Here is a 19,644-nt window from a genome sequence, read left to right as displayed (position 1 = left end):
GTGTGACTAGGACGTGTCACAATGCTAGGATGTGTGACTAGGACGTGTCACAATGCTAGGATGTGTGACTAGGACGTATCACAATGCTAGGATGTGTGACTAGGATGTGTCACAATGCTAGGATGTGTGACTAGGACGTGTCATAATCCTAGGATGTGTGACTAGGATGTATCACAATGCTAGGATGTGTGACTAGGACGTATCACAATGCTAGGATGTATGACTAGGATGTGTCACAATGCTAGGATGTGTGACTAGGACGTGTCACAATGCTAGGATGTGTGACAAGGCTGTGTCACAATGCTAGGATGTGTGACTAGGATGTGTCACAATGCTAGGATGTGTGACTAGGATGTGTCACAATGCTAGGATGTGTGACTAGGATGTATCACAATGCTAGGATGTGTGACTAAGATGTATCACAATGCTAGGATGTGTGACTAGGATGTGTCACGATTATCACGCCCGTTGCTAGGTGATATCATAGGATAGGGATAGGTGACCTTACGTTCGATAGTGATGTCATCTGGTTTGTTCTATGATGTTTCCATATTTGTAAAAGTGGGTCAGTGACAATCGTGTTGATTGCAGTAAATGTTCCAAAACCGATATTGTTGTTTCTTTTTATTTGATAACATATTCCATCCATTTTTAGCTAAAATAACGGTAACGCTATTTTTCAGGGTATTATCATTAACAGAAGCTGTCGGTCTTTTCAACTGCCCTCCTTCATCGGGCAGTTAATGGAAGACCTCAGGCTTCTGCAAAAAATAATGCCCTGAAAAATAGTGTTACTCTTATAGTATCTCTAGTTGGAAGAAAGATAATTTTTTCTGATATTTATTTATTGTTAAAGACAGATTTTGTACAATGTCACTGATTAAAAATATAGGCTTGTCCAAGAGTATTCATGCATTTTATACTAGTTTCATTGATATCCTTTAATAGTAATTTATATATTAGAAAGCAGTATTCATCACTTAACCTTGATACACCTATTTACAAAATTAAATGACACACATACATTGTCTTTAACACATCCCTACCCAAGACTTATCTCTCTCCTGTTCCCCACAAGAGAGATATACTTCTACAAACATCTCTACCCCAGGAGGGATTCACACAAGCAGAAATACATCATACATAATACTTTCAATGATAAGAACGTTTTAGCTGGCAGCATCACATATAAAGTGCTGAAAAAATGCAAGGCTGATTAATTTACCGAAGATTGCATTTTCAAAATGTCATTAAAATCATCATTTGACTCATGCAGAAGATGATAAAATGTGGACTTTATGAACAAAATACCATAAATCATATTAATGAGCCTTGGTATACTTTTATATTTGATTTTCAAAAATGCAATCTTCATATGTCATATAGTGAAGTAACAAATGTGAAATAAAATGTAAAATGTTGTAGATAAACTGAATTGAGTCATCAGTAAACTCTCACTCATGTCTACATTGAAACCAAAAGTCAGTGAGAAAATTGTGATGTCACTTTCAATTATTTGTTCAACATTGATACAACATTACTGTATTTTTTCTGTGAATATAAAGTTGGTTATCAGAATGTTTACAAACACCAAGAGCTATGCTAACATTGTTCTTTATTGATGTGATTCATTCATTTATTTTAATGAAAAGAATACACTCATCCCTCTGAACTATAAAAAGTATCAAATTCATTGTTAATCAACATGTATTGGTTTTCAGAAGATGAAATAGATCTCATAAACAGTAGACCAACCCTCGTATGATACATTTCACTTTGACCTGAAGTTACTGATACAATGTCATGTAGCAATACAGATACATTTCACATTGTTCGTTTCGCAAGAAAAACACCAAGCAATTATCTAATAATCAAAATATGTGACATTTGCCAAATAAATCAACATGAGGAATACATGTCCTACTGTTAAGGAGATCCACCAATGTGTTCCACGAGGGACAGTTAACTAGTAACAGCTGTATATGTGACAAGTAACAGCTGTATATGTGACAAGTAACAGCTGTATATGTGACAAGTAACAGCTGTATATGTGACAAGTAACAGCTGTATATGTGACAAGTAACAGCTGTATATGTGACAAGTAACAGCTGTATATGTGACAAGTGAAATGTACACCCACCTTCATCATCAGGACAATTGTGTTCAACGCAATCAGCGTCATAATGAAATACTCAAACTTGGTGGACACGACCAGCTTCCAGATCTTGTGTTTCAGTGAGTCCTTGGACTTGGGCATAAACCTACATTGTGGTTTAGCATGGATAGCAAAGTCTATACATTGTTTCTGAAAAACAAAAATTGAATTTGCATCAAAATGTGCATTTTTCTTAAAGGCATGTTCAATTTTCACCAATTTTCACTGATAAATTGGATATATCTCATTCAGCAGTAATGAATTAAGCATCAGGTGTGAATTAAGTTTTAAGAGAAAGGTCTACTATCCTTTTTAAAAAAGATTAAACTGAAGAAAACTAAATGGCCAAAGAGAATACTTATTAACATATTAATAATGATAACAATGAACAATTAATATCAGTGAAGGGTTCTTTTTATCTTTATTTCATTTCGTGCTAGCAATTGAAAGTTTGTTTTTATCTTCATTTCAAGCTGACTGTTGAAGGATTGTTTTATCTTCATTTCATATCATGCCAACAGTTTGAGGACTGTTTCCTATCTTCATTTCATGCCAACAGTTTGAGGACTGTTTCCTATCTTCATTTCATGCCAACAATTGAAAAATTGTTTTTCTCTTCATTTCATATCATGCCAACAGTTTAAGGATGTTTTTTATCTCCATCTCAGGCTAACAATTGAAGGATTGTTTTTATTATCATTTCATGCTAACAATTGAAGGATTGTTTTATCATCATTTCATATTATGCTTACCATGGTAGCATTTGAATGATTTCTTTAATCTCCATTTCATATGCATATGGACTATTGTTTAAAATCCTTATTTCATGTCATATGAACAAATAAGAGATTTTTTTTATGGGCATTTCACATCATGCAAACATCTGATCAATGATTAGGAGATAACACTAGTGTGTTTTCCATGTAGAGCATTCAAATATACTTGGTACACAGGTAATGTTTTCACATTTGAAACCACACACCATTGCATTTGGTGCTGAAGTTTAAAAAATTACAGGTTTCAAATCAAAGATTGAAACCTCTAAATTGAAAACACAGTTGGTTTATTTTAATCCTACCATGACACTATGACTTGGTTATAGCAGGAATGCTATGTCATGTCGGTTGCGCCTAATTTTTTTTTTTCAGTAGGTTGAAAGGACATATTCAGTGATTATTGAAGATCAGTTTTAATCTGCAAATGTGTTTGCTTTCATGTACCTATACCATAACTATCACCATAATACTTGAACCACTTCCATGTGACACAATAATATCAAGTAGGCAGATATCCTAATAGCATTATTCCAACTGATAGCATTATTCCAACTGATAGCATTATTCCAACTGATATCCTTAGAGAAAATGAAGCAATGCAATGAAGTTTTGTAATGTTTCGTTCTGAAGTACACACCACTATGATGACATCATCAAGTTGTCTACAATGCACTCTCTAAGAATTAGCACATCAACTTCAGAAAACTATTGCCACACTTTCTGTAAATAATGTAGGAACCAAACACCTTATTTAGCAAACTTAAGGTAAGATCAACATTTGATCAAATGGAGAAGTAAGATCAACATTTGATCAAATGAAGAAGTAAGATCAACATTTGATCAAATGAAGAAGTAAGATCAAAATTTGATCAAATGGAGAAGTAAGATCAGTATTTGATCAAATGGAGAAGTAAGATCAGTATTTGATCAAATGGAGAAGTAAGATCAGTATTTGATCAAATGGAGAAGTAAGATCAGTATTTGATCAAACGAAGAAGGTAGAGCTCCTAAATGAATATTTCTTTTTGCAGTCATAAAATTTCATATGGTCAAGAGCAATATCATAGTCTAATTAGATTCTATACTACGAGCAGACCAATCAGAAGGCAGGATTCTACAATGTCACGGCAGAATGTTGTATATCTTCATTACATCGCATTTAAAGAATGTTTGAGTGATCTGTACATGCAGGCAATCTCACCTGGGACAGGGTTAGACAACACTAAAAAAACAGAAACAAAACAAAACACCTGAGGATGCTCTACAGAAGTATACAATAAATTAGGTTAACAAATGAACAGGTGAATGTTGAATTATCAGCAGCTTCAACCCATGAGTAAGGAGTGATTAGAATGAACAAACTCAGCAATCATCCTACATGTTTGTGTAGACAAACATCCATTTTCTATGTGCATCATTATGACATTTGAAGATGATTGTAAATGATATCTAACTTGTGACAAACTGGTGGGTTACAGAGGGCATGTTAGTCTGGTGAGCTACACTGCTGACTTCCTGCTAGAGTCAATGCAACAAGATGACTTACCTGATTCTTGTCTAGATCTTGGTCAATGAGCTCGTTTTCTCCCTGTTCCTGGAATGTGATGATGATCAAGGCAACGAAGATATTGACAAAGAAGAAAGGGAACACAATGAAGAACACCACATAGAAAACAGCCATCTCCATGCTGAACCCAGGCTGGGGACCATGGTTCTCCGTTGTGGAATCCATTGAATGCTTCAAGATACTGGAACATACAAATATACAATACTGTAACATACAAATATACAATACTGTAACATACAAATATACAACACCGTAACAATTAACAATTAAATGCTTCAAATAAGATGCATTTTCATGATAAAGAAATTACACTGCACAATATCTTGAAAAATGTCATTGCCTGGGGACCAAATAGATTTCATTTTGTAGCCCCAAACTCTCCGAACATGTACATTCAAGACATCATCCAAAGATGTCAAAAGAGAAAAATACATGTAATAAGTCAAGTGAATTTTCAAAGAGAATTTACACATATCTAAAAATTAGATTTACCCTTAACATATCTTACCCTGGCCATCCCTCTCCAGTGGTGACAGTGAACAGTGTCAACATGGCCATAGCGATGTCATCATAGTGAAACTCTTGCCGCAGCCATTCACGATCCTTCACTGTGGGGACTTCCCCACCATCGTAGTCAAAGTACTGACCCCTGCACACACAACCCATTTGTACCTCAACATGTCACATAAACAAACATATCTTGAGCTACATGGAATTCCTGATAGTACATTACATATGTTTGTTTTTAGCCTATAAATTTTCAATTTTCTTTACAAAAAGTTAAGAGTAAAAGTCAAGTCCAAACTACTGAGAAATGTGTCATTATTTTCAAGCAGTATTTGTTTTTAATCTGAAAAATATAGAGGATAGGTTCATACAAAATTCAAGAAAAACATTTGGTCTGGTCTAATGATATATGTATTCCCTTTGGGGTCTTTGTGTGCGAGACTCAGAAGTCTATGTGTGAGAGATTTAGAAGTCTATGTGTGCGAGACTCAGAAGTCTATGTGTGCGAGACTCAGAAGTCTATGTGTGAGAGACTTAAAAGTCTATGTGTGCGAGACTCAGAAGTCTATGTGTGAGAGATTTAGAAGTCTATGTGTGAGAGATTTAGAAGTCTGTGTGTGCGAGACTCAGAAGTCTATGTGTGAGAGACTCAGATGTCTATGTGTGTTGGACTTAGAGGTCTATGTGTGAGAGATTTAGAAGTCTGTGTGTGCGAGACTCAGAGGTCAATGTGTGTGAGACTCAGAAGTCTATGTGTGCGAGACTCAGAAGTCTATGTGTGCGAGACTCAGAAGTCTATGTGTGTGAGACTCAGAAGTCTATGTGTGTGAGACTCAGAAGTCTATGTGTGCGAGACTCAGAAGTCTATGTGTGCAAGACTCAGAAGTCTATGTGTGTGAGACTCAGAAGTCTATGTGTGAGAGACTCAGAAGTCTATGTGTGCGAGACTTAGATGTCTATGTGTGCGAGACTTAGATGTCTATGTGTGTGAGACTTAGAAGTCTATGCGTGCGAGACTCAGAAGTCTATGTATGCGAGACTCAGAAGTCTATGTGTGTGAGACTCAGAAGTCTATGTGTGAGAGACTCAGAAGTCTATGTGTGCGAGACTTAGATGTCTATGTGTGCGAGACTTAGATGTCTATGTGTGCGAGACTTAGATGTCTATGTGTGTGAGACTCAGAAGTCTATGTGTGTGAGACTCAGAAGTCTATGTGTGCGAGACTCAGAAGTCTATGTGTGCAAGACTCAGAAGTCTATGTGTGAGAGATTTAGAAGTCTATGTGTGCGAGACTCAGAAGTCTATGTGTGTGAGACTCAGAAGTCTATATGTGCGAGACTCAGAAGTCTATGTGTGTGAGACTCAGAAGTCTATGTGTGCAAGACTTAGATGTCTATGTGTGTGAGACTCAGAAGTCTATGTGTGTGAGACTCAGAAGTCTATGTGTGAGAGACTCAGAAGTCTATGTGTGTGAGACTCAGAGGTCAATGTGTGCAAGACTCAGAAGTCTATGTGTGCAAGACTCAGAAGTCTATGTGTGCAAGACTCAGAAGTCTATGTGTGTGGGACTTAGAGGTCTATGTGTAAGAGACTTTGAAGTCTATGTGTGTGGGACTCAGAGGTCTATGTGTGTGGGACTTAGAGGTCTATGTGTAAGAGACTTAGAGGTCTATGTGTAAGAGACTTAGAGGTCTATGTGTGCGAGACTTAGAGGTCTATGTGTGAGAGACTCAGATGTCTATGTGTGCGAGACTTAGAGGTCTATGTGTGCGAGACTTAGAGGTCTATGTGTGAGAGACTTAGATGTCTATGTGTGAGAGACTTAGATGTCTATGTGTGAGAGACTTAGATGTCTATGTGTGAGAGACTTAGATGTCTATGTGTAAGAGACTTAGAAGTCTATGTGTGTGAGACTTAGATGTCTATGTGTGTGGGACATAGAGGTCTTTGTGTGGGACTTAGATGTCTATGTGTGAGAGACTTAGAGGTCTATGTGTAAGAGACTCAGAAGTCTATGTGTGCGAGACTTAGATGTCTATGTGTGAGAGACTTAGATGTCTTTGTGTGAGAGACTTTGATGTCTATGTGTGAGAGACTTAGAGGTCTATGTGTGTGGGACTTAGAGGTCTATGTGTGAGAAACTTAGAGGTCTATGTGTGAGAGATGTAGAGGTCAATGTGTGAGAGACTTAGAGGTCTATGTGTGAGAGACTTAGAGGTCTATGTGTGAGAGATGTAGAGGTCTATGTGTTAGAAATTAGAGGTGTTTGTGTGTGTGACTTAGAGGTCTATGTGTAAGAGATGTAGAGGTCAATGTGTGAGAGACTTTAAGGTCTATGTGTGAAAGACGTTGAGGTCTATGTGTTAGAAATTAGAGGTGTTTGTGTGAGAGACTTTGATGTCTATGTGTGAGAGATGTAGAGGTCTATGTATGAGAGACTTTGATTCTCTGTGTGAGAGAGTTGAACGTCTATGTATAAGAGAGTTAGGGCACAATATGTTAAAGACTTAGTTATGAGCCGAGACTGGTCCTTACTGGCACTCATCCTTCGTAGCCTTTGACTCATCGGTGCAGTAGAAGAACTTCCCTTTAAACAGTTGCACAGCGATAACAGCGAAGATGAATTGAAACAATGCATACACGATGAGGATATTGGATACGTTCTTCAGTGAATGAACGACACAGTCAAATACCGCCTGAAAACAAGGGGGTAACTCCATCAGACATAAAAGGCATTGGACATAGTCACAAAGAAAATTACTGTATGGAATTTCTGTTAATTATGAGAATAACTATCATCTACAGCAACACTGCATTTAGAATTTCTACAAGAATGGATTGGCATGACTAAGCTCAGAAATATGAAAGTAAGAATATATTTGATAAAATCAATCTCCATATTATGAGTAAAAAAGGAGTTGATAACACCAGGTGTTAGCATAAAGGTTAATCATGTCATGCAAAAGTTGAAATGATTGTTCTACACAGCAATATGTAAGTTGGTAAAACGTACGTTTTCATTTTATAAGGAATGTCTACCTTCCTCACTGCTACCTGTTACAAGACTAACCTTCAACTTGGGAACCCTGTTGATTGTTTTAAGGGGTCGTAACACCCTCAAAACTCGGAGTGACTTGATGGTGTTGAGATTTTTGCCTGCGTTGTCTCCCCTGAAAGTCACAAAAAGTGTGTAAGATGTTCATTTCACTGTTGAATGTACAGTTTGCATGGAGTGTGGAAATAATCACTTGTCAGTGGCGGCCGAGATGCATATATGATTGTTGATAGATCATGCACCACTAGAGATGCGAGATTTAGGCACTCATCTTATTATAAGCCAGAGGAAAGAATTCGTCTTATTCTTCACGTGATACATTTCATGCTTGGCCATTACTTGCTTGAGATAGTACATTGCATGCTGATCTCTAGATAATCATCCTATTTATGTGCGCAAGGAACTTATTGTCTAGACTATTACATCCATACTAAGGAGTATCTATATACATTGTATAATTTTGTGAGAAATAGTGAGTTTATCAACAGAGAAATGCTTCTTTATGTTCAGATTGTTCATATCAAGCAGTGTTCCTCATAGCATCTTAGTTTTATATAGGAAATAAATTGTTTGAAAGAGACGTGCAATTTCATCCTCTACTACATCTAGAAAAGAACATACTGAAAGCTCTAACACTTGAGTGATAATTCTTGAAATTCATTGAATAGTTGACTGAACTTCTTAAAATTGAAATGATATAAAACATTCCTGAGATTAATCAATGTGCATACTTCTTTAATGTGCATTACATGTACATGTCAATGGCAAACCATCACCGAGTTACGCATGTCGTGCAGTGCTTATAGTTGCTTGCTCTGACATTAGCAATGTACACCCTGTAGGAAGTGGAGGCAAGGAACGAAATAGACACTTGTCAATTTCACAAGGATGTCAATTTCACAGAGACATTACACTAATGCAAAATAAAAAAGAACCAAAATGAATTAATATATGGCATATCCAAAACATTTCAAACATTATGTACAAATATTAAAAAGCAATGATTTTCGAAATGTCTGTAACCCCCATTTCCCACTGTCAATATATACAGTGTACATAATATACGAGCTAACAGAAAATGGGTGTCAATCTCCAAAGATAATAAAACTCTTATAAAAAGGTGACAAAATTGGCACATATTTACAGTGAAACACAATGCATTGAGAAAGTATCGCATGAACGATAGAATCAAACAAGAAATTCATGTAAAAACACCGTCATAACAGTAACTGTAATAAATATGGGTATATGGCATACAGTAGACCTTCAATGCGTTGATTGCCACTAAAGGCGATATATACACAGCCAATGTGAGACAACTGAAATCATCTAGTATGTTGTAGGGACAAAACGTGGATATCCCTTCCAAAGGGCTAAAGAATGTGAACTGTGCCCTTTGCATTACACAAAAGAAGTGCATCTGCGCAGTAACCAAAATTGAGCATATCGCAATGAAGAGAGATATATATATATAATTATATATACTCTCCACGAGATCCAAAGCCAGCCGAAGGTAGAAATGCAGAAGAAATTCCACAAACTACAGACCAATATCTAGACATTCAGGGGCTAATCATGTGAATAAAATGTACACGAAAAATTAATATTTACAATAACATGCTAGGATTATATTTACGTTAACGTAATCTGAATTCTGAAAGAAACAGCAGAAGGTACGAATAGAAATTTCTAGTATAATAGTTGAGAACCAGGACGGAAACTAGAAGACTGGACTGAAGTGGCAAGATGATAGATTCAAATAAAAGGCATGTTTTAGTGACTTCACTTCTTCCTGACAAAGAAGCAGAAATAGTATTAAAGGGACAGGAATGGAAAAAGTTGAAACAAGAAAAAACATAGTCATCACAAGGAATTCTGAAAATCAAACAATAGTTATTTACTCTTTCGAACTGTTTATTGTTGTTTTGAATACTAAAATATGCCTTTATTTACCTTATCAACTTTAGTATATATTCATTAACCATTACCATTATTATGACAAATCAGTCGAGATAATCTGTATTTTATAGACTGGCCAATACATTGTCAATTAACTTGTAAAAAAAGTCATCAAAACATCATAGGTCATCTTATTTATATATAAACATATCACCTACAGAGTAGGTCGAGAATATGGCATAAGAAACATACTTCATTCTAAAATGAGAATATAGTATAGTTAATGTCAAACAGTGTTTCTTTAGCTCAGATACCATGCATCAAACTGTTGAAGGGCTTAAGGCCCGCTTTTACCACAAAAGTCAACCCATCTGAACACAAAGTCCTATACTATAACACTGTTCAACCACGTCAACCTGCTATTTCAAAGTCCATCCTTTTATCAGGCAATAAAAGTGACACATTTATCCCAGGGCATTGACTAACTGGTAAGTTTTCTTTTCAATATCATGACAAAAATACACACAGCGAGACTTCTGGGGCTTATGCTTCGTCTAACCCTGATCGTATCAGTTGGATCAAGCTGGACAACCCTCTCACTGGCCCCACCAGCTGCATTGTTTCAGGACAGAATATTGAAGATGGTGCATACATAAAATATACTATATTCTCATTTAGACACACAACACAAGCTGCTGCTAGGATCCTAGTGTTTAGCCTTGAATGGGAATTACAGGAAGAAATTAAAACTTAGTTGGAAAAAAGGAATTATTCTTATAAAAAGGTCAGTGTTATGGAAAGGAAGAAAGAAATATCTTCTGGCCTATTTCTATAGGAGCTGATATTATCTTCTAAAATAATTCTATAAAAATAAACATGTATGACAAATGTAAAACATCATGATAGGTATAGTATTCACAGCAGTAAATAAAAAGAATAAAATGGAAAAGAATTCAAACTAAAATTACTGTCTCATACAAAGTAAGAATAATTTAAAACCCAGTCAAGAACATCCTAAACAAAAAACACCCCAAACAAGTCCCTCCCAAATTCTGTACAAAAGGAAATCAGAGAACCCCTTTCCCATCCACCGCCCCCCCCCCCCCCCCCCCCCGCGACTGCTGTGAGGAGGATGTGTATCTATCATGATGTTTGTTGGCAATGATGAGTGTCTGGTTTGCACAACACTGACTCCACCACGTCTAGGCACACCCTGCAGCTTATAGTACTCAGATAACCGGCTGCCGCCCTGCACCATGCAGACTCCAGATTGTTCATCGAGGGATTCACTGCCACCGCTTGACGAAAACAATGAAATGTTTATTTCCACACTGAACCAACACTTTCAAATACCCAGACAAGTTGTCATCAGTAAATGGATAAAATAATGTTTAATTCGAATTTAAAAATATCTACATATATCAAAACAAAAAACAAACTTTGATTACTAGTCTATGGTTTCATAGAGTGTACCGTAAACGGAGTTGTTAAATTGAATTTTTGAAATGGTGAGTATTTGTGTTGGTTCAATGTGAATGTAAGCTCCATGTAGATAACCCCTCCAGTAAGTCAGTGAAAGGACCACTCACCCCTGTAGCTCACTCGAACTGTACACAAAGAGTGCTGACAATCAACATACAATACAATAGAAAGGCCACAAACACGCTGCCAGCAACTTCACACCATACCTCAAGCAGCTGTCCAACAGCTGGAGTCAAACTGGTCCCTCACAAGACAACATGGATGGAGTTAACCTGCTCTGTGTATGGCTTTTGCAAATATGTCAACATTTTACTGAATTGTTGAAATATTTCATTGTTAAAAAATGGTTGTGTGAATTTGCTGACATTTGTGATCATATTTCAGCCCTTAAAAGTTTGTGTGACCGAGAGTGAAGAGAGATGTGAAATTGAGTGTGAGTGGTGTGAGAGTTGACAGTGAATGATAGAGAGTTGAGAATGAGCTATTATTAGATACTGCAAGTAGTGAGAGTGAATGAGCTGTTATCAGATAGTGTGAGTAGTGAGAGAGTGAATGGGCTGTTATCAGATAGTGCAAGTTGTGAGAGAGTGAATGGGCTGTTATCAGATAGTGCAAGTAGTGAGAGAGTGAATGGGCTGTTATCAGATAGTGCAAGTAGTGAGAGAGTCAATGAGCTGTTATCAGATAGTGTGAGTTGTTGTCAGATAGTGTGAGTAGTGAGAGATTAGATGATCTGTTATCATATAGTGTGAGTAGTGAGAGAGTGAATATGTTGTTATCAGATAGTGTGAGTAGTGAGAGAATGAATGAGTTGTTATCAGATAGTGTGAGTAGTGAGAGAGTGAATATGTTGTTATCAGATAGTGTAAGTAGTGAGAGAGTGAAATGAGTTGTTGTTAGATAGTGGGAGTAGTGAGAGAGTGAAATGAGTTGTTGTTAGATAGTGGGAGTAGTGAGAGAGTGAATGAGCTGTTATCAGATAGTGTGAGTAGTGAGAAAATGAATGAGCTGTTATCAGATAGTGTGAGTAGTGAGAGAGTGATTATGTTGTTATCAGATAGTGTGAGTAGTGAGAGAGTGAAATGAGTAGTTATTAGATAGTGCGAGTAGTATGAGAGTGAATAAGTTGTTAACAGATAGTGTGAGTTGTTGTCAGATAGTGTGAGTAGTGAGAGAGTGAAATGAGTAGTTATTAGATAGTGCGAGTAGTATGAGAGTGAATAAGTTGTTAACAGATAGTGTGAGTTGTTGTCAGATAGGGTGAGTAGTGAGAGAGTGAAATGAGTTGTTATCAGATAGTGTGAGTAGTGAGAGAGAGAATGCATTGTGATCAGATAGTGTGAGCAGTGAGAGAGTGAAATAAGTTGTTATCGGATAGTGTGAGTAGCGATAGAGAAAATGCATTGTTATCAGATAGTGTGAGTAGTGAGAGAGAGAATGCATTGTTATCAGATAGTGTGAGTAGTGAGAGAGAGAATGCATTGTTATCAGATAGTGTGAGTAGTGAGAGAGAGAATGCGTTGTTATCTGAGTACTATGAGAGTTGAAAGAGAATGAGATGTTATGATATCTGATAACATAAGTAGTTACCAGATAAGAGTCGAATGGAAGCATAAGCGCGAGTTGGCACAAGCACAGATTGTTGGAAGAAATTAATTGTTCAGTTAGAAAACTCTGCTCTTTCTAAAGCAGGCCAACGTTTGACTTTGTGGTGTTGACGGTCACTGTGGGAGCTGTTATCAACATGGCTGACGGAGTACTGGCACTTGACATCACAGCAAGCATGGGGACAAAGACGTCCTACCCGCAACATCATCATCAAATGTGACACACATCATATGTACCAGAATTAAAAGACTATTCAATTCCGTAGGCAGAATTCATATCAAACCATTCGATGCCATCGTATATAAATGTCTGTAGCATTCAAAATTATTTTGCAAGATATATCATTCACGTTGAGCAAGCATGAAATGCATATATTTATCTTTCAATGTCTAAGAAAAGGTTAAATGTGGTCAAAAATGCATCAAGAAGCACTTTGTCAACATGCGAGATACCACCCTTACTATCACCATATCAATCATTATTCTGCTTGTTTGTTTTTGAATGTTTTTAGTTAATGCTAATTTTAAATAATTGATTTTTCATTCTTCACAGATGATGACAATGTGTTGATGTACATATACATTTATACACATACCGGTACATGTACACACAGGTTCACAAGATTTACCATTCTGTAAGTAATACCATTTCCACCTTAGCGCTATGATGTTTGCTCCACAGTATTCATACAGCCATACAGAAGCTATGTCGATCTTAGCACTAAGGTGGATTTCCAGAACAGACCAACAAGTATCACATGCCAAGCCTGGTGTATGCTGACCGCCATGTCATGGGCAACATTGACAACAATGCTTGTTTAATTGACTGATTTTGCATTTAACTGAAAGCACTTAAACGTTTGTTTCCTGGAGATGTTTTGAAAATATTTAATATCAAACTGTCGACCTAAAACCCTTTTTGTCATTGAGGGGTATATGGTATTTGCATTTGGTCAAGACAACATTATTACCACAAATCACAAACTCAACAATACAGATAATACAATGGAGATATACAACACAATAGTCATACAACATCCCGAGGTCCCTAGTCAGCTAACACTGGTACAACATGTCTCTCTGGCCCATCCTATATATGTACATGGGCCATATGCCTGGCATATTGCTTGTTACAACTAACCTACACCTGTCTTCAAGGATATTATGTAAATTATTGCCCTTCAAAAAAAAATGGTGATGCTTCTAAGAGTGTCTACCTGTGAACTACTTCACACCGCTGAGGCGGATGCTTCCATGGACCAGGCTCACACAGTGATAGAGTAGCCCCACATTCCAACAGAGTTGTGTTTATGTAATATTCCTACAAGCCTACCATTCTCAATCTCGCATTCAAAACTGAAGTAAAATGTCCTATTCATGCAGAATCAGTTTGTTACCAGTGATCACTAACAGAATGCATGAATGAAAAAAATGTCAATTACCTAACAAAAGCAGTTTCATGAATGTTATATAGGCGCTAACAGTGCTTGCAGCATGGTCATTCATTTATGCTTATTTATTCATGAACAATTACTTGTTACACCCATTAAACTTGCCAGTGGGAGCCTGAGTGGAGGCTTGAGGGATCTGAGGACAAGTGTACCGGTACTTACACAGAGATGTCATGCTTCACTGTACCATGACAACATGACCACATGACAACACTACCTATGTCTAAACATCGCTGTACAACAGTACAAATTCCACCACTCTTCACAGCATCTGCTTCCTTGGCCCATCTGTGGCTTCTGTGTCGTGGCACAACATAGAAACCACATAGGCACAACATGAAAAAAATACATTCGCAGGTTGCGCAAATAACACACTGAAAGGTTAGAGAATATTTCTTTCTGGAAAGTGTGGAGATGTGTAATCTGGATCAAGTTTGCAGCTGCACTGTGTCTGGTATTTCCCAGCTAATGGAGATGGGCTTGTTAGGGTTTTTACCTGAAGGCGAAGGCAACCAAGGCACAGATGACGACAGTGGCGTCGAGGATATTCCACAAATCTCTACAGTATGAGCCGGGGTGAAGTAGCACTCCCAAATCTACCACCTGAAACAGATGCAAGATAAAAAGTCAGAAATGAGGTACCTGATGGGTGAGTGAGATGGGTTAAATGCCTCTTTGAACAGTTTATCAGTTATACAGGAAAGCCTGATTCAGATCTTGGTGTAGGTTCACCACTTTGGTGAAACCAATTGAGCACAGATTTGAGCTGACGAATCTAGAAACAAAAGAAAGGTGAACTGTGATTCAAATTTACGATCATAGGTTCCTGGCATACCTAAGGGACACAACTCTTCACATGGAATTGTGGTGTCTTAGACGGCTAGGCCTCACTTGCCCCTTGTTCTCTGAGGGGCCAAGGAAGTTCTAAAGCTCGTTGTCCAAATTAATTTAATTTCTTCAATTACAAATCTTTTAAGTCATTTTAAATAGAAAGGATGAATGAGAAGTCACTGCTTTAAATATGTCATTACACAGAGAACAATGTGTTTCACAATGCGACAGCAGAAGACTATTTATTATACTGACTTACGTGCAGATGGACCTCAGGAACCTGTATTTCTTTATACAGGAATTACCTTTAGTATCATTTCTATTGTGAAGACTCCAGTGAAGACAAAGTCGAAGTAGTTGAGGATGATGTTGCGGAAACTGCCCTCATTGACAGGGTCCTCGGCTGCCAGAGCAACACTACTTGCACAGATGACAATCATGATGAACAGGTCGAAGTAGCGCAGGTTCACCACAAAGTGACAGAAACGGCGGATACTGCAGCAGAACAAACCATTTCTCAGACACACCACTAACACGTCCCAGCTCTCAGACACACCACAAACACGTCCCAGATCTCAGACACACCACTAACACGTCCCAGTTCTCAGACACACCACAAACACGTCCCAGCTCTCAGACACACCACTAACACGTCCCAGCTCTCAGACACACCACTAACACGCCCCAGCTCTCAGACACACCACTAACACGTCCCAGTTCTCAGACACACCACTAACACGTCCCAGTTCTCAGACACACCACTAACATGTCCCAGCTCTCAGACACACCACTAACACGTCCCAGTTCTCAGACACACCACTAACACGTCCCAGATCTCAGACACACCACTAACACGTCCCAGATCTCAGACACACCACTAACACGTCCCAGTTCTCAGACACACCACAAACACGTCCCAGCTCTCAGACACACCACTAACACGTCCCAGTTCTCAGACACACCACTAACACTTCCAAGTTCTCAGACACACCACTAACACGTCCCAGTTCTCAGACACACCACTAACACTTCCCAGCTCTCAGACACACCACTAACACGTCCCAGTTCTCAGACACACCAACCCGTCCCAGATCTCAGACACACCACTAACACGTCCCAGCTCTCAGACACACCACTAACACGTCCCAGATCTCAGACACACCACTAACACGTCCCAGTTCTCAGACACACCACTAACACGTCCCAGCTCTCAGACACACCACTAACACGTCCCAGCTCTCAGACACACCACTAACACGTCCCAGTTCTCAGACACACCAGTAACACGTCCCAGCTCTCAGACACACCACTAACACGTACCAGTTCTCAGACACACCACTAACACGTCCCAGTTCTCAGACACACCACTAACACGTCCCAGCTCTCAGACACACCACTTAACACGTCCCAGTTCTCAGACACACCACTAACAGGTCCCAGATCTCAGACACACCACTAACACATCCCGGCTCTCAGACACAATACTAACATTTCTAAGTTCTCAGACACACCACTAACACGTCCCAGTTCTCAGACACACCACTAACACATCCCAGCTCTCAGACACAATACTAACACTTCTAAGTTCTCAGACACACCACTTACACGTCCCAGCTCTCAGACACACCACTAACACGTCCCAGTTCTCAGATTTAACAATAACACCTGACGAAAATAGCACTGGGATTTGACATGACAGTTTACTCTGTTCACAAGCCAGTTACAGAAGTTAATGATCTGGAGTTCCTACAGAGTTGTCTTTGCACAGAAGCTGAAGAGATGAGCATAAATTAGTGTGGAACTGATGTATACATGTTTAATCTTGGGAATCTTAATTCAAGATAGGAAACATATGTAGATATAAAACGTACGGATTTGTTGGTCCGAAGATGAACATTGAGCTGTATGGCAACATGGGCTTGGGGCTTCCAAAAGCGTTTTCTTCCTGGTGTTGTGAGTGGGGTCGAATATCAATGGTGCTGTCACTGGTAGTACTTGCTGTAATACATACATCATATGTACAATCATGTCCTCAATATTGGTGCCGTGTCATTGTTGGCATCAACAACAGAGCTGTCACGTCACTCCTGACATCAACAACTGAGATGTAATGTCACTCCTGATATCAACAACTGAGGTGTCATGTCACTCCTGATATCCACAACTGAGGTGTCATGTCACTCCTGATATCATCAACTGAGGTGTCATGTCACTCCTGATATCAACAACTGAGATGTCATGACACTCCTGATATCAACAACTGAGGTGTCATGTCACTCCTGATATCAACAACTGAGGTGTCATGTCACCCCTGATATCAATAGCTGAGGTGTCATGTCACCCCTGATGTCAACAACTGAGGTGTCATGTCACTCCTGATATCAACAACTGAGGTGTCATTTCACTCCTGATATCAACAACTGAGGTGTCATGTCACTTCTGATATCAACAGCTGAGGTGTCATGTCACCCCTGATAACAACTGAGGTGTCATATCACTCCTGGTATCAACAACTGAGGTGTCATGTTACTACTGATATCAACTGAGGTGTCATGTGACCCCTGATATCAACAGCTGAGGTGTCATGTCACCCCTGATATCAAGAACTGAGGTGTCATATCACTCCTGATATCAATAGCTGAGGTGTCATGTCATTCCTGATATCAACAGCTGAGGTGTCATGTCACCCCTGATATCAACAACTGAGGTGTCATGTCACTCCTGATATCAATAGCTGAGGTGTCATGTCACCCCTGATATCAAGAACTGAGGTGTCATATCACTCCTGATATCAACAACTGAGGTGTCATGTCACTCCTGATATCAACAGCTGAGGTGTCATATCACTCCTGATATCAACAACTGAGGTGTCATGTCACTCCTGATATCAACAGCTGAGGTGTCATGTCACTCCTGACATCAACTGAGGTGTCATGTCACCCCTGATATCAACAACTGAGGTGTCATGTCACCCCTGATATCAACTGAGATGTCATGTCACCCGTGATAACAACAACTGAAGTGTCTTGAAAAAATACCTCATGTACAAATTTCACAATTTTCATAGTATTGAATACCTTATTGAATGAATTCCTACATTTACACTGGTTCAACAGTTTGTGGCTATGTTTTAAACTGTGGCCCCCCTAAATCTCTACAGGGAACACGCCAGCCATTAGAAGCAGCGTCCCTGAAGCCGGCAGCCACCAGGATCCCACGGCCGGCCCTGTTGCTGCACATGTATGTCACCCACCACCAGGCAATGACATCCAGGAAACAAACTGATAAACGCCAGGAAACAAACTGATAAACACCAGGAAACAAACTGATAAACGCCAGGAAACAAACTGATAAACGTATCCTTAAGACGACTGCTTGTTATTACAACATATTCAAACATCCTAAAGTCATCAAAATTGTCATCAAGATGAAAGTAAAACATTCAAGAGAAGAATTCTTAAATCTTAGGAAGGGAATTAAAACAAATGAAATGCCCAAATCCATGTGGGTCAGAATATGTATGGGTTGTCAAATGAGTGAGCAATTGGATGTTGATCCACAGAACTGGAGTATGATGGCACACTACAACCACCTGCATTGCTGCCTCATTGTCACTGGGAGGAGACACGTTGCGTTCAAGATTATTGCACTTATGTAGCAATGTGCACGCACATGTGTGTCTGGACTAATGCAGGTTTTATAGTGCTAGCCCACTGAGATACCATGCCGCTGTTTTAACACAGTACACTGAGTCCGAGCCGACCGGTCCTTGTTTTAGCCCCTTATTGCCGAGCGCCAAGCAGCGAAACAACAAGTACCATCTTTTAATGTCTTTTGGTATGCCGCGGCCGGGGATTGGACCACCGACCTTCCTCTCCCCAGGCAGCGCTCTACCACTAGACCACGGAGGCCTCCCATGCATCTTGTAACACACACTCCGGAGCAGTGCTGACTTAGCATCACACCACTGCCACAGGCTAATTTGCATATCATGTGACCAGACTTTCTCTTTTTTGTAAACAAACACGCTTTTTCAGAAATCAGAATAGAATGAACAAATGCAAATATTTGGGGGCGCTTTACATATTGTTTTGCAGAATTATATAAATATGCTACTGCAACTGCGACAGTGAGTTATATGACAATACATATTTACACATCAAAGTAACCGTATCGCTTTGATGACAGCACGTGCAGCCGTACAACCAATGTATACCTAGGATAACTACGCAAAGGTATATAGTTTTTCATGATTTAGGATATTTTCTCAATGAAAGTTAACCATTCTTTGACATATGTTTATAAAGATATGTA

General features: G+C 38.9%; 1 protein-coding gene across 9 annotated transcripts in view; it reads right to left on the bottom strand.

The window, feature by feature from the left end:
- LOC124117395 (voltage-dependent calcium channel type A subunit alpha-1-like) overlaps positions 1-19,644 on the bottom strand; it is a 299,488-nt gene that overhangs the window by 47,797 nt on the left and 232,047 nt on the right. For all 9 annotated transcript variants that reach the window (XM_046479277.2, XM_048389674.1, XM_046479250.2 and 6 more), the window contains 10 exons: positions 17,202-17,328; positions 15,636-15,825; positions 14,996-15,102; positions 11,549-11,566; positions 9,697-9,714; positions 8,076-8,175; positions 7,541-7,701; positions 5,007-5,147; positions 4,478-4,679; positions 2,141-2,305 (listed from right to left, as the gene is read on the bottom strand). In XM_046479277.2, the coding sequence (XP_046335233.1) occupies positions 2,141-2,305; positions 4,478-4,679; positions 5,007-5,147; positions 7,541-7,701; positions 8,076-8,175; positions 9,697-9,714; positions 11,549-11,566; positions 14,996-15,102; positions 15,636-15,825; positions 17,202-17,328 (1,229 nt within the window). The remainder of the gene's footprint in view (positions 1-2,140; positions 2,306-4,477; positions 4,680-5,006; positions 5,148-7,540; positions 7,702-8,075; positions 8,176-9,696; positions 9,715-11,548; positions 11,567-14,995; positions 15,103-15,635; positions 15,826-17,201; positions 17,329-19,644) is intronic.

The sequence above is a fragment of the Haliotis rufescens genome, unplaced genomic scaffold (genome assembly GCF_023055435.1).
Source record: "Haliotis rufescens isolate VD_foot unplaced genomic scaffold, xgHalRufe1.0.p SCAF_8, whole genome shotgun sequence".
Classification (NCBI taxonomy): Eukaryota; Metazoa; Mollusca; class Gastropoda; order Lepetellida; family Haliotidae; genus Haliotis; species Haliotis rufescens.
This window is presented reverse-complemented; position numbering and strand designations above follow the sequence as displayed.